The sequence below is a fragment of the Cetorhinus maximus genome, chromosome 19 (genome assembly GCF_964194155.1).
Source record: "Cetorhinus maximus chromosome 19, sCetMax3.hap1.1, whole genome shotgun sequence".
Taxonomy (NCBI): domain Eukaryota; kingdom Metazoa; phylum Chordata; class Chondrichthyes; order Lamniformes; family Cetorhinidae; genus Cetorhinus; species Cetorhinus maximus.
Window position 1 is genome coordinate 52687982 of NC_135897.1, and position 16620 is coordinate 52704601.

At 42.7% G+C, this 16620-nt stretch overlaps 1 protein-coding gene across 2 annotated transcripts in view; it reads left to right on the forward strand.

Moving 5' to 3' along the window:
* The first annotated feature begins 238 nt into the window (after positions 1–238).
* Positions 239–16620, forward strand: part of actl6a (actin-like 6A) — a 37598-nt gene continuing 21216 nt past the window's right edge. The window contains exons 1-5 of one of the 2 annotated variants that reach the window (XM_078563850.1): positions 239–396; positions 3245–3321; positions 5178–5352; positions 10026–10126; positions 10829–10926. In XM_078563850.1, the coding sequence (XP_078419976.1) occupies positions 372–396; positions 3245–3321; positions 5178–5352; positions 10026–10126; positions 10829–10926 (476 nt within the window). In that variant the 5' untranslated portion in view covers positions 239–371. The remainder of the gene's footprint in view (positions 397–3244; positions 3322–5177; positions 5353–10025; positions 10127–10828; positions 10927–16620) is intronic. The other variant, XM_078563851.1, reaches the window with a different exon arrangement.

Genomic DNA, 16620 nt, shown 5'->3' on the forward strand with positions numbered 1-16620 from the left:
CGCATGAAACCTCAATATTCAGTGCAGCCGCTTTTTTTTATCTTATTACTCCCTCCCTTGCCACATTTTAAAACGTTCCATCTGAGAACCACTAAATGTTTTTACCTGTGCTCTCAAACAGCCTCCAGCTGATTGGTTGCTGAAGTTTGAGTGATTGCGGGAGGTAGGAGGAGGATCTATTCCTATTGGTTAGCAGGTGCGTAGGTCAAGTCTGTCCCCGCCCACCGCCGCTCTGGATTGGCCGGGGCCGGCCATTAGCTGCTCTTTGTTGGTCAGGAGCGGTTTTTAGGTCTGGAGCTGGTGTTAGTTGCAGCGAAGGATCAGCGGCCTTTCTAGATCATCGGGAGCGATCTTTCTCGAGCGGAGTGGGGATGAGCGGCGGTGTCTACGGAGGAGGTGAGCAAGCAAGCAAGCGGCGGCGGCGGCGGCGGCGGGAGGCTGGGGCAGTACTTGCGGCTGTAGGCCCGGCCTGGAGCATGTTAGAGCGGGAAGGGCAGTGGAGGCAGCGTGAGATTGTAGAGCTCAGCTCAGAGATATAGGCACTTCGTGTCATGCAATGTCTCCATTAGAGACACCGAGACCAACACTTGGTTCATCTCCCACTTATATTGTTTTGTCTAATAAACTTTTCAGTGAAAGAAAGAAACGGATGATTTACATTATGTAAACAGACCCAGAGCATATAACTGACTCAGAAGTTCTGATGAAAAGTCACAAACCTGAAACTCTTTTTCTTTCCACTGATGTTGCTTGACCAGCTGATTATTTTCGTCACTTTTTTTTATTTTCTAATAAGGGTTGAGGACTTCATATACATAAAGAAATTAAAGATTTTAAAGTTGGAATTGCCTTGACAAATTTAAGGTCCAGTAAGGTTGGTTTCTTAGTGTAGGTTTTCGAAAACGTCTATATTTCTCTCCTCCATTCTATAGTTCCTGATCCAAGTGATTGCTGTTGATGGGATCCTGGATAGTGAATCTTGCAGACTGCAAAATGGGTACATCACTGCGGTGCTTGATCTAGTCCTTTCTCAACACCTACAGATGCACACACTTATTTTACAATTGTAGTCATTTGATAGGATAAATTTCATAAGCCCAACAGGTGCTGGCTGAGGTTTTGTTAGTATCTTAATAGTTTACACTGGCTGAGAAGAGCTGATTTAGCACAGACCTGCTGTTGAACCTGGGACTTTCTGGCAGCTCACAACTGTGGATTCTTTCCTTTTGGTTTATTAAAATGACTGACTGTGATAACAGGCTGTATCAAGCAATCATGAGTTTCTTCCTTTCCATTGAACAGTTATGTTAATATAAAATTATTCATACATTTTATAACTTCTCAGCTACATTGTTTCTTGCCACAAGAATGAGCAAGTGACCTTCCATTCTGCCCTTTTCTAATGTTGCTTTTCAGTCACATGGAAAGCATGCAAGAACATCCCAGGACTTGTTATTTCCCCTTATTTCTGTGTCTGGAAAACTTCCAGAGTCCATCCTTCAGAGAATCACAGGTGTTAATCCATGTTCTTCAATTCTGTGCCACAATAGTGTGGATTAGCATGCAGAGTAATAATAGATTCCTCCCAGATGGAAGAGAAATGAAAAGCATTGCAGAATGTTCAAGTATATAGAATTGCATTTATTCTCCAGGCTTTTTAAAAAATTGATAAGTTTTCAAATTAAGCCCAGTTGAACTCAACATCTCTGCTTCCAAATGAGTTGGCACTTTGCTCTCAGACTTCTGGCAGCAACCCTTTGACCAGCTGCTAGAAGGAGTGAGTTAGTGTCCAGGTTAGGCCTTTTTTTTTGTGAACTCTTTTGTCTTCCTCTATTCTCCCTACCCCACCCCAGATGGGGAGATGGCAGAACCACATCTATGTGGTTCAAAGCAAGAACTGAGCAGATCTGGAAATTAAACTTGCAACTCCTATTCCATACCATTGAACGTTATTTTTCCAGCTTTTGGCATGTTATAGCAACCATATTCTATCTTCTAATGTAAGTCATTTGTTACAAACGTATGGCTTTATTGGATTGTTATGTTCTGGGACTGTCTTTAATTTAGGGTAAAATGGATGAATGAAGGGGTTCATTTGACCTGTTCTGAATTCTGCTGACAGCAATCTTGGATGACTTTGGTACCCCAAAAATTTAAGAGGGGAGAGGGGGGGGGGTCCAGGTTGTTTTATTGGAAAGAAAGTACAAGCTGTTCATGCCTGTACATAATGACCAAAGCATCTGTGCTGACAGTGTGGAGAGACTGTTAGTCCCAGGAAGGTGTTAGGATTGTCAGGTTTTGTAAACGGTTATACTTTAAACTGTCTGAAGTTTCAAGATGGAATGAAGTTGGGAGTTTAAAGGATAGCTAATTAGCATTCCTACTTGAATACAAGGCCATGTGACTCATGTTGCCATGGCGATAGGCTTTGAGACAGAGTCCATAGGAAGCCATTGAAGGATTGGTTTTCAGGGTGTTTTCTTAAAATATTACTGAACCTCACAGACAGTGGCAGTCTGCCAGAATCCAAGAGAGTTAACCAAACAAGAATGTGGGTGGGAGCTTGAGCTTGGATTGAAGAGACTGAGTTCTTGAGGATTTAAACAGGACTGTAAGATTTGCCTAACTTTGGCTGCTGAGAGGAATCTCTAGAGTAACCCTCACCCTAAAAGCCAGTTTGGGGGTTAGAAGTTATCCGACTGGAAAAGGCAAAGAAGAGACGCAAGCCCCTGGGAGAATATAGTCTCCACTTAACGGACAGCATAAAATATAACCATGGAGGAAGATTTTTTGGTCTCATTGAAGCATTAACAAGGTAATTTTTCTGTAGTTTGGAGTATAAGTTTCCTACCGAAATAGTGTTTAATCAATTGTGCATTTATGGTAAAAGTCATAAAACTTAGTCTTGTCATGCAATTCCTTTAAGTTGGTCACTGGGAATTCACATTTCTTTTAAAAAGTTCAGTCTCTATGGGTATGTTAACTGTCATTACTTGAGCTGTACTTTTTCTTAGTAATCTTACTGACTGATGAATGTAAAGTTTGAATTGCAAGTAGATGAAACCTCATGTTTTAACTAAAATTTTAAAATACTGTATTAATACTAAATTGCACCTTCTATACAGAAAGTATTCTTTTAGTGCAACAACAAAATGTGTTTCTTCCCTGTCTGTGTATGAATACTATTGGTTTCATTGTTTCCAAGGAAATGTTTTGTCTCATATACCACTTCAACTTTTTGCAGACGAGGTCGGTGCCCTTGTGTTTGACATTGGGTCGTACACAGTGAGAGCTGGCTATGCTGGAGAAGATTGTCCAAAGGTAACTTGATGTTGTATCACCCCCATGTGAACAATTGAGATTTCATGGATGTTAAATAAATTGTTTAAGGGAAGAATAGCTGATGTATGAAATGCTAGAGTTTGATAATGCCGTATAAAACACTGGTGAGACCACAACTGGAGTATTGTGTGCAGTTCTGGTCACCACATTACAGGAAGGACGTAATAGCTCTGGAGAGAGTGCAGAGGAGGTTTACAAGAATGTTGCCAGGGTTAGAAAAGTGTAGCTACGAGGAGAGATTGGATAGGTTGAGGTTATTTTCCTTAGAACAAAGAGGTGACTTGATTGTGGTGTACAGAATTATGAGGGGAATAGATAGAGTGGACAGGATAAAATTGTTTCCCTTGGTGGAGCATTCTAGAACCAGGGGACATAGATTCAAGATAGTGGCAGAAGGTGTAGGGGGCGCATGAGAAGAACTTTTTTACACAGAGGGTAGTGGGTGTCTGGAATTCACTGCCCAAGTTGGTGGTAGAGGCAGAAACTCTAAACTCTTTTTTAAAAAGTACCTGGACCTGCACCTTAAATGCTGTAAGCTGCAGGGCTATGGGCCGGGTGCAGGAAGGTGGGATTAGAAAGGTGTCCTCGGGCTGGCATAGACAAGATGGGCCGAATGGCCCCCTTCTGTGTTGTAGCTTTTCTACGGTTCTATGCTTCCTGTCTATTTTAACTGAATTGCATTGGGAAAGCTTGTGGTTAACAATTTATTTGGATCATGCACTCAACATTGTATTTTTACATTGTGTCATAGGTCTTGTAAGATAGTCTGTGGTTTTAGGGCTACATTTACAAACTTACACTTTTTGGTACATCACCTGAGCTTTTCTATTTTAGTTGATTCTAATGTGCTCAAATACTTGTCTAATGGACAGCAGCCCCTCGGTCTAATAAGTTACCCCTGTTTAACAGCCTATCCCAAGCCCTCTTGCCTTTACATCCTCTGCACCTGGCAACGGCTCATTCTTTCTTAATTCCCCTAAACCTCACCCTGTTTCACCTCTGACTTCACTGTCCTCGTGTCTCTTTCAACCTCGCTTTTTATATAAACACTTCATCCTGATCCTTGGGCATCTCTGTAGCCTCTCTGCCTCGTCAATGACTAAGAACTTGAATGCAATATCTGGCCATGGCCTGGGTCCCTTGCTGCTCACGTGTCCCTAACCTCCCCCAACCCCACTATTCTCGTTACCTGTTGTGGAAAAAGCTCTCTTGACATTCCCAATTCTCCTGCCTTTGATCCTCAAGCCATTACAACACCATGGCCTTTGATGGTCTCTCATCTCCCTGCTCCCTCATCTCTACCTCTGCCAACATTTATCTCCAGCAAATTAATCTCCAGCAAATTAATCAGCAGGGAGCTAGTGTACGGGTGCAGGAATGAAGGTTGATTTTTCATTCCTTGCGTTCCGCCCCCACCCCCCCCTCCAAAATTAATAGAGGTGTCAAGCCCAAACCTAATGGCTGAGGATTGGGGATTGAATAAAATATTTTCTGGGTCTGTTATTCTGCTATTCACTGGATAAACTTGCTGAACCATTAAGAAAACTAGCTTCTGATTTGCAAAAGCTACTTAACATGTTTCCTTAATTTTCTTTATTGCATATAGTGATGCAGACTGATTGCATGTATCTTTATTAAGGTGCTATGCAATATTCCAACAAGTTCTCATTTTGTTAAAATGGTTTTTAAAATGAACATTTTAATCTGAAGATGTTCTTTTCTAGTGAACAAATGTTTGAAATAATACCATGGATACATTTTTATTTCAAATATTAAGTAAAATACTCTATAGTTGGAAATGTATTGTGAGCTAAACTATAATCTATCTTTTAAAGGCAGACTTTCCAACAGCGATTGGGATGCTGTTGGAGAGGGATGATGGGAGCACACCTATGGAAATAGAAGGAGACAAAGGAAAGTCAAGTGGCACGACTTATTTCATTGATACAAATTCTTTGCGAGTTCCCAGAGAAAATATGGAAGTTATATCTCCTTTGAAAAATGGAATGAGTATGTCAGCAATTTAAATATTGTTTGTTTTCTCCTTGCCAGTTTTCTCTTCTATTCTTGAGACCCCTGTTTTAGATCACATTCTCACAGTCGCTAGTGTTTCTGTTCTACGTGAAACATTACCCACTATTCATGTTTGAGCCTTGATGGTGAGTGCTTGTAAGCTGCTGGATCTAGCTTAGGAGAGGTGGGAATCAAACTAAGCCCAGCTCTTCTCCTCTCCTCCCCCGCAGAAGCACTCCATTCTAATTTGTCCCTATCCATCACTTCATCGACATCGACAATAATTTTAATAACATATCAAGTAAATAATTGAGTTAAAATTCTTGTGGTTGGTGGTTTTTCAATTCATTTTCAAATTCCAAATTTAAACTAATCTAATTCTGTAGTGAAAGATGTAGAAGCAATCACTGCTGTATCCTAGTCATGGAATCTCTCAGTGCAGAAGAGGCCCTTCGGCCAATCGAGTCTGCACCAACATATGAGAAGCACCTGACCTACCTACCTAATCCCATTTACCAGCACTTGGCTCACAGCCTTGACTGTTATGACATGCCAAGTGCTCATCTAGGTACTTTTTTAAAGGATGTGAGGCAACCCGCCTCCACCACCCTCTCAGGCAGTGCATTCCAGACCGTCACCACCCTCTGGGTAAAAAAGTTTTTTTCCTCATTCCCCCCCCGCTCCATAAACCTCCTGCCGCTCACCTTAAACTTATGTCCCTTTGTGACTGACCCTTCAACTAAGGGGACCAGCTGCTCCCTTCCATGCCCCTCATAATCTTTTACACCTCGATCATGTTGCCCCTCAGTCTTCTCTGCTCCAATGAAAACAACCCAAGTCTATCTAACCTCTCTTCATGACTTAAATGTTTCATTCCAGGCAACATCATGGTGAACCTCCTCTGCACCCCCTCCAGTGCAATCACATCCTTCCTATAATGTGGCCACCAGAACTGCATACAGTACTCCAGCTGTGGCCTCACCAAGGTTCTATACAACTCCAACATGATCCCTCTACTTTTGTAATCTATTGATTGATTGATAAAGGCAAGTGTCCCACATGCCTTTTTCACCACCCCCCTCCGCCTTCAGAGATCTATGGACACACACGCCAAGGTCCCTTTGTCCTTCAGAACTTCCTAGTGTTCATTGAATATTTCCTTGTTAAATGATTCCTTCCAAAGTGTATCACCTCACACTTTTCAGAGTTAAATTCCATCTGCCACTTATCTGCCCATTTGACCATCCCGTCTATATCTTCCTGTAGCCCAAGATTCTCAATCTGACTGTTAACCACCCGGCCAATCTTTGTGTCATCCGCAAACTTACTAATCCTATCCCCCACATAGTCATCTATGTCGTTCATATAAATGACGAATAATAGGGGACCTAGCACAGATCCCTGTGGTACGCCACTGGACACTGGCTTCCAGTCCCTAAAGCATCCTTCTGTCATCACCCTCTGTCTCTTACAACTAAGCCAATTTTGAATCCATCTTATCAAATTACCCTTTATAAGTCTCCCATGTGGGACCTTGTCAAAGGCTTTGCTGAAATCCATATAAACTACATCAACTGCACTACCTTCATCTAAACACCTGGTCACCTCCTCAAAAAATTCAATCAAATTTCTTAGGCATGACCTCCCTCTGACAAAGCCATGCTGACTATCCCTGATCAAACCTTGCCTCTCCAAGTAGAGATAAATATTCTCCTTCAGAATTTTCTCCAATAGTTTTCCTACCACTGACGTGAGACTCACTGGCCTGTAGTTCTCTGGCTTATCTCTACAACCCTTCTTAAATAGCGGAACCACATTAACTGTTCTCCAGTCCTCTGGCACCTCCCCTGTGGCCAGAGAGGAATTAAAAATTTTGGTCAGAGCCCCTGCGATCCCCTCCCTTGCCTCCCTCAGCAGTCTGGGACACAAATCATCTGGACCTGGAGATTTGTCCACTTTTAAGCCTGCCAACACACAATACTTTGTCACTTCCTAAATCAATTTGCTCAAGAACCTTGCAGTCTCTCTCCCCAAGTTCGATACCTTCATCCTCATTCTCTTGGGTGAAGACGGATGTGAAGTATTCGTTCAACATTGTACATTGGCTTTAATTAAGTTTCCTAGTGCGATGAGTAATGAGAGCAGAGGCGGATGCTGTGTGTTCAGTAAAACCCAATAAAACTCAATAACCTGTTTTGCAGAATGAAATATATGTGCCACTGTGTGCCACTGTGCCACCATCTCCCCAAATGTAATGTCAGTGGACTCGTAATCCAGAGGCCCAGGCTAATGCTCTGTGGACACAGCTTCAAATCCCTAACACGGCAACTGGTGGAATTAAAATTTAATAGTAAATCTGGAATATAAAGCTACTCTCAGTAATGGTGATAATGAAACTAATATTGATTGTTTAAAAAAACCCATCTGGTTCACTAATGTCCTTTAGGGAAAGGAATCTATCATCCTTACCTGGTCTGGCCTACATATGACTCCAGCAACGTGCTTGACTCTTAACTGCTCTCTGAGATGGTCCAACAAGTCATTTGGTTTAAGGGCAACAAATGTGGCCTTGCCAGCGATGCCCACATCCCAAGAAAGAATAAAAGAAAATTGTGTAGTACGTCAAATAAACAATAAATATGGAAAGTGACATTCTGCAGAGATTTACTCAGCATCAGGATTTTGTTATGGCACTTATCTGATCAAGCATGAGTTTAACATTTGGTTTTCCAATGAGCAAATGTTTCAGCAAAAGCTTTCATGTGAAGTATGTTCCTATGGCAAAATACTCATATTGCTTGTTGTACATGTTATGCTGATAATTTCCACCCACTCATTATATGTTCATCCTTGCTTTGTCCAATATTCTCCAACTTCCCAAGCACCTTCTGGATTGATACTTGTTACATAATCCTGTTGCTAAGCCTTGTCACCAACAGTAAGTCTGCTGTGACCAATATATGCTAACTAACTTCCAAACCATATTGGTATTTAATTGTAACCCTACCACAGCTCTGCTGCTTTCGGCTTGACCACAGTGCATGGTTCCTTCCACATAATATCCATTTCATCAACCTGACAGTGATTTCAATGAGCATCAGCTCAACATGAACTAAAAATTTGAGTTCAACAATTTTGCATTGCAATTTCTGCCTTTTTTTGCTTCCTCCTTCTTTGCTGCCTTTGGCTTTTCTCTCCTCCTGTTCCTGGGTGGCAGCTGTTCATCATTCTGCTATTCATGTTCTCTAGACATATACTTTGTTTCTTTCCCTGTTCCATTAACATTCCCTTTGGCCTGGCACATTTTGTAATGTAAACTCTCCTGCTTTCCACCCTATCACAGACCTTCCCTTTTGTTTTCTCCCCTTTCTCTTTCACTTGCTTAAAACTGATTTTACTTCTCTAACTTGCCCAATCCTGAAAGATCATCAATCTAAAATGTTAAATCTTGCACATATACTGCCTGACCTGCCTTGTTCTTTTCTAGATTGTTTTAAAGGTAACTATTGTTAACCAGAGGGTTTTCCCCTTTCCACTCTCTTGTATTTTGCTTCTCCCCTTCATTCCTCTTCCTCAGCTTCTCAATGTGGTTCAGTTGGTAAAACTCTTGTTTGAATCACAAGGTTGTGGTTTCAAGTCCCTTTCCAGCGGCTTGCGTTCAAAATCTAGGCTGACACTCCTGTGCAGTACTGAGGGAGTGCTGCTAAAGATGCCATCTTTCAAATGAGGCATTAAGCTGAGGCCTTCCCTGTCCCCTCAGGTGTACATAAAAGATCCCATGGCAATATTTCGAAGAGCAGGAGGGTCATGCATGGTGTCCTGGCCAATATTTATCCCTCAATCAATGGTACAAAATAGGTTATCTGAACATTATCATATTGCTGTTTTTGGAAACTTAGTTCATCAGCTGTAAAGCACTTGAGACACCCTGAGGGCATGAAAGACACACAATGCAAATCTCTTTTTGCTCTCTTGCCTCACCCCATGCAATATTGTTAACATACAAGTAAGACTCCAGTATGTTAATCTACCATTCCTCCACAATTAAAATAAAAGATCAGAGCACCACTTTGGATAAAACTTGTAAAATTACTTTAAAACCTGATGTATGTATTGCACCCTAATGTAGATATTAAAACTAAATCTTTGGGTACAAATCTTGACATAGCCAATGGATATATGGCTCTGATGACGGTGAAGTGGATTATTATCATTCTCAGAATGGTTATTTGCCATATGAACAGTATGATTTATATGAAATAGGATATACCTTCCCAATATACATCACCAGACCAGTGTATGTATTATGATGATGGAATGGATTACTATGAATCCCCTTTTGCACATGCAGGAGAGTTTGGTCTTTATTTGGGTGATCCATGTTCGTCACAACATTTTGGATATGGGTTCAATTATAGTGAGGTTGTAGTTTTATTACTTGGCATTCTATGCATCAGAATTTATCCAGCTTTAATTTCCAAGCTTTTTGTGCCATTTGTAAATAGCAATATTTAATTTTTAAAACATGAATAGATTTATAAAACAGTTCAAACTATCAACCTCCTAAATAACAATTTTGGGTCACAGCTACAAGATTGAGATAAATTATTAGAAAAGTGATAATTCCATTGAAAAATATGCTCCTCTGAGTTTCAGAATTTCATTTGCAGTTGAAGACTGGGACAGTTTTCAAGCAATTCTGGATCACACATATAAGAATCACATAAAATCTGAAGCTGGTCTGCATCCTGTTTTGATGTCGGAGGCTCCAGTGAGTATTTGATTTCTGTATAAAGTACCGTTGGATTTCTGTGTTTCAAATTGCAATGCATAATCTCAAACAGTTGAAATAAATTACAAACCATTCTGCTTAAAAATGTCACTCTGAAGGCAGTATGATCTTGTATCTTGGTGTAGTAATATGCTGTGGTAGGATGGAGGTTGTGTTTGATGTTACACACAACATGCAAGTATACAAGACTAAGGCAAAGTTTACACTTTTGAGAGAAAAAGTTTGATTGATTACTCATTTTGTGTTTTTTTTTTTATGTGCACCTGAGCAAATTGGCTGAGGTTGAGCTCTTGGTTGCGTACTATCCTGAGAGATTGGTAGACTTGATAACTGACCAAAGGAATAATTACTGTCACTTTCTTAAAAATATCAGCTGCCTCCAAGTTTAAGCCTGATGTTTCTTAGCACCTCACCATTTATTGAATTTATCTACTAGGTGGATGCCAATGGGGGAACTAATGACCTTTTATCTCAAAAATTAACTTAATCCACCCAGTTTCAGATTTTGATATACCGTATTTTCACTGTGCAAACCTGCAAAATTTACATTATTTTGGTCAAATGCTTTATTTTGTAAAATCTTTTGTATTTCTTATCTATGTTACCTGCGCAGTAATTATGTTTGTGGTGTTCGTCTTTTAACCAACATTGTATTTAACACTTTCTTCTTGTTTTTTGCAGTGGAATACACGGGCGAAGAGGGAGAGGCTTACTGAGTTGATGTTTGAACATTATAATATCCCAGCCTTTTTCCTATGTAAAACAGCTGTGCTCACAGCGTATCCTTTTATTGAATCAATTTTTCAACCATATATGTGGTACTTAAATTGATTGGTTTCCCCCCCTCCTGCTTGGAAACTATGTTTAAACGTTAGTTAGTTAGTTATATGAAGTAAATACAATGCATTTTTAATGGTATTTTTAAATAACAAAGCTGTGTCAGACATGACACTTGAGTACATCCCAATTTTGTTTTTCCTTTAATGGATCATTGAAAGCTTGTCTTTGCAACAGAAATCCTGGAGTTGATTATTGAGAGAGTTTGTGATGGTCACTTTAGCATTTTCTTCTTCAGTGTGCCTTCATATCTGCATACCAGTCTAAAGTTAGATTTTATTTCACTTGGGACTGTAGTATCACTCAAAGCGGTGTTAATTTTTAAAATTTTCATCTACGGGATGTGGGCTTCATTGGCTGGGCCAGCATTTATTGCCCATCCCTAGTTGCCTTTGAGAAGGTGGTTGTGAGCTGCTGCCTTGAATTGCTGCAGTCCATGTGGTGTAGGTGCACCCACAGGGCTGTTAGGGTGTTCCAGGATTTTGACCCAGCAACAGCAAAGGAACAGTGATATATTTCCAAGTCAGGATAGTGTTTGACTTGGAGGGGAACTTCTAGGTGGTGGTGTTCCCATGTATCTGCTGCCCTTGTCCTTCTAGATGGTAGTGGTCGTGGGTTTGGAAGGTGCTGTCTCAGGACCCTAGGTGAATTCCTGCAGTGCATCTTGTAAATGGTACACACTGCTGCCCTTATGCGTGGAGGGAGTGAATGGCACCACGTCCACAAACAGTCAAGTGAGCTGCTTTGTCCTGGACGGTGTCAAGCTTCTTGAGTGTTGTGGGAGCTGCACTCATCCAGGCAGGTGGGGGTATTCCATCACACTCCTGACTTATGCCTTGTAGCTGGTGGACAGGCTTTGGGGAGTCAGGAGGTGAGTTACATAGGATTCCTAGCCTCTGACCTGCTCTTGTACCCAGAGTATTTATATGGCTAGTCCAGTTCAGTTTCTGGTCAATGGTAACCCCAGGATGTTGATAGTGGGGGATTCAATGATGGTAATGCCATTGAACGTCAAGGGGTGATGGTTAGATTCTCCCTTGTTGGAGATGGTCATTGCCTGACACTTGTGTGATGCGAATGTTACTTGCCACTTGTCAGCTCAAGCCTTGATGTTGTCCAGGCCTTGCTGCATTTGGACATGGACTGCTCCCGTATCTGAGAGTCGCGAATGGTGCTGAGCATTGTGCAATCATCAGCGAACATCCCCACTTCTGACCTTACGATGCAAGGAAGGTCGTTGATGAAGCAGCTGAAGATGGTTGGGCTGAGGACACTACCCTGATGAACTCCTGCAGTGTTGTCCTGGAGCTGAGATGACTTACCTCCAACAACCACAACCATCTTTTGTGCTAGGTATGACTCCAACCAGTGAAGAGTTTTCCCCCTAATTTCCATTGATTTCAGTTTTGCTCGGGCTCCTTGATGTCACACTCAGTCAAATGCTGCCTTGATGTCAAGGGCAGTCACTCTCACCTCAGCTCTTTTGTCCGTGTTTGAACCAAGGCTGTAATGAGGTCAGGAGCTGAGTGACCTTGGCGGAACCCAAACTGGGCGTCAGTGAGCAGGTTACTGCTAAGCAAGTGCTGCTTGATAACACCATTGATAACCCCTTCCATTATGTTACTGATGATGGAGAGTAGACTGATGGGGCAGTACTTAGAGAGTTGGATTTGTCCCGCTTTTTATGTACAGGACATAGGTGGGCAATTTTTCACATAGTTGGGTAGATGCCATTGTTGTAGCTGTACTGGAACAGGTTGGCTAGGGGCATGGCAGGGTCTGAAGCACATGTCTTTAGTACTATTGCCGGAATATTGTCAGGGCCCATGGCCTTTGCATGACCCAGTGCCTTCAGCTGTTTCTTGATATTGAATTGAATTGGCTGAAGACTGGCGTCTCTGATGCTGGGGACCTCCGGATAAGGCCGAGATTGATCATCTGCTCGGCACTTCTAGCTGATGATTGTAGCAAATGCTTCAGCCTTATCTTTTGCACAGATGTTCTGGGCTCCTCAATCATTGAGGATGGGGATATTTGTGGAGTCTCCTCCAGTGAGTTGTTTAATTGTCCACTGCCATTCATGACTGGATATGGCAGGACTGCAGAGCTTAGATCTGATCCGTTGATTATAGGGTCGCTTAGCTCTGTCCATCACTTGCTGCTTATGCTGTTTGGCACGCAAGTAGTCCTGTGTTATAGCTTCAACAGGTTGACACCTAATTTTTAGGTATGCCTGGTGCTGCTCCTGGCATGCCCCCCTGTACTCTTCATTGAACTGGAGTTGATCCCCTGGCTTGGTGGTAATGGTAGAGTGGGATATGCTGGGTCGTGAGGTTACAGATTGTGTTAGAGTACAATTCTGCTGCTGATGGCCCACAGCGCCTCATAGATGCTCAGTCTTGAGTTGCTAGATCTGTTCGAAATCTATCCCATTTAGCAATGTTGTAGTGCCACACAACACGATGGAGGGTATCCCCATTGTGGAGATGGGACTTCGTCTCCACAAAGACTGTGCAGTGGTCATCCTACTTATACTGTCGTGGACAGATGCATCTGTGGCAGGCAGGTTGGTGAGGATGAGGTCAAGTATGTTTTTCCCTCTTGTTGGTTCCCTCACCACCTCCTGCAGACCCAGTTTAGCAGCTATGTCATTTAGGACCCGACCAGCTCGGTCAGTAGTGGTGCTACTGAGCCACTCTTGGTGATGGACTTTGAAATCCCGCACCGAGAGTACATTCTGCACCCTTGCCCACGTTTGACCTGATGCCATGAGACTTCGTGGGGCTTGGAGCCGATGTCAAGGATTCCCAGGGCAACTCTACTGTATACAACTGTGCAGCCACCTCTGCCGGTGGGACACGACATACCCAGGGATGGTGATGATTGTGTCTGGGACACTGATATGATTCCATGAGGATGACTATGTCAGGCTGTTGCTTGACTAGTCTGTGAGACAGCTCTCTGTTTTGGCACTAGCCCCCAGATGTTAGTCAGGAGGACTTTGTTGAGTCAACAGGGCTGAGTTTGCAATTGTCGTTTCCATTGCCTCAGTTGATGCCGGGTGGTCTGTAGTGGTTTGATTCAACTGAGTGGCTTGCTAGGCCATTTCAGAGGGAGTACAGCTGCAATAAGCTTCAAGTGAGTAAGGCAAGGCTGGATGGCCTCTACTTTAATGCCAGGAGTATTACAGGTAAAACTAATGAGTTGAGGGTGAGGATTGACATGTGGAATTGTGATATAGTAGCCATCACTGAGACGTGGTTGAGGGAAGGGCAGGATTGGCAGCTCAACATTCCAGGATATAGAATCTTCAGGCGGGACGGGAGGGGGTAAAAGAGGAGGAGGCGTTGTATTATTAGTTGAGGAGTCCGTTACTGCAGTAAGGAGAGATGATATCTTGGAGGGGACATCGAATGAAGCTTTGTGGGTAGAGCTTAGGAATAAAAAAGGGGCAACCACATTATTAGGTGTTTATTATAGACCCCCAGATAGTCAGCGGGAAATTGAGGAGCACAATTTATGGAGGTGTATAAAAACAATAACAATAGGGTAATTATATTAGGTGATTTCAACTTTCCCAACATTAATTGGGATAGACATAGTGTTAAAGGCTTGGATGAAGTGGATTTCTTGAAATGTGTAGAGGAGAACTTTTTAGGTCAATATGTAGAGGGTCCAACAAGGGATGGTGCAGTGATGGACCTAATTCTGGGGAATGAAGCCGGACAGGTGGCTGAGGTGGTGGGCGAGCATTTTAGTGATAGCGACTGCAACATGGTACAGTTTAAGTTTGTTCTGGACAAAGAAATCGACAAGTTGCAAAAAAATGTTTTGGATTGGGGTAGAGTGGATTTTGGTAAAATCAGGCAGGATCTGGCCAAGGTAGACTGGGGACAGTTACTTGTGGGGAAATCTACAGAGGAACAGTGGGGGGTGTTCAAAAAGGAAATGGGGAGGGTACAGGCTCAACATGTTCCCTCTAGGGTGATAGGTAGGAGTAACAAGCCCAGAGAACCATGGATGACCAGAGATATTCAGGTTACGATGAGAAGGAAAAGAGAGGCTTTTGGTAGGTACAAGGGAAGCAAACCAGCAGAGGCATTAGTGGTTTACAGACAGTGCAGGGTGGAGCTTAAGAAAGCAATTAGGAGAGCAAAGAGGAGATATGAGAAAGCTCTGGCTGGTAAAAGTAGGGAAAATCCCAAGATATTCTATAAGTATATCAATGGGAAGAGGATAACCAGGGAAAGAGTAGGGCCCATAAGGGACCAAGGGGGCAATCTATGGGTGGAGCCAGAGGACATCGCTAGAGTGTTGAATGAATACTTCATGTCCATCTTCACCCAAGAGAATGAGGATGAAGGTATCGAACTCGGGGAGAGAGACTGCGAGGTTCTTAAGCAAATTGATATAGGGAGTGACAAGGTATTGGAGGTGTTAGCAGGCTTAAAAATGAACAAATCTCCACTCTCTTCTCGGCTGGAATCCAAGATGGGTCATGTCAGGACTAAGATGGAAAGCCGCCCAAGTGATCATTGAGAAATACTACACCCGCCTTGGCAATGACTTCCACACCAACAAAAGGGTCTGCGAGGAGATTGCCATCATCCCCAGCAAGAAACTTCGCAACATGCTGAGGGAGGCAAGGGAGGAGATTGCAGGGGCTCTGACCCAAATTTTTAATTCCTCTCTGGCCACAGGGGAGGTGCCAGAGGGCTGGAGAACAGCTAATGTGGTTCCGCTAATTAAGAAGGGTTGTAGCGATAAGCCAGGGAACTACAGGCTAGTGAGTCTCACGTCAGTGGTAGGGAAACTTGGAGAAATTCCTGAAGGAGAGTATCTATCTCCACTTGGAGAGGCAAGGTTTGATCAGGGATAGTCAGCATGGCTTTGTCAGAGGGAGGTCATGCCTAAGAAATTTGATTGAATTTTTTGAGGAGGTGACCAGGTGTGTAGATGATGGTAGTGCAGTTGATGTAGTTTATATGGATTTCAGCAAAGCCTTTGACAAGGTCCCACATGGGAGACTTATACAGAATGCAAAAGCACATGGGATACAGGGTAATTTGATAAGGTGGATTCAAAATTGGCTTAGTTGTAGGAGACAGAGGGTGAAGACAGAAGGACGCGTTAGTGACTGGAAGCCAATGTCCAGTGGCGTACCACAGGGATCTGTGCTGGGTCCCCTATTATTTATCATTTATATAAATGACATAGATGACTATGTGGGGGATAGGATTAGTAAGTTTGCGGATGACACAAAGATTGGCCGGGTGGTTAACAGTGAGGTTGAGTGTCTTGGGCTACAGGAAGATATAGACGGGATGGTCAAATGGGCAGATAAGTGGCAGATGGAATTTAACCCTGAAAAGTGTGAGGTGATACACTTTGGAAGGAGTAATTTGACAAGGAAGTATCCAATGAACGGCATGACACTAGGAAGTTCTGAGGAACAAAGGGACCTTGGTGTGTGTGTACATAGATCTATGAAGGCGGAGGGGCATTTTAGTGGGGTGGTGAAAAAGGCATATGGGACACTTGCCTTTATCAATGGAGGCATAGATTACAAAAGTAGGGAGGTCATGTTGGAGTTGTATAGAACCTTGGTGAGGCCACAGCTGGAGTACTGTGTGCAG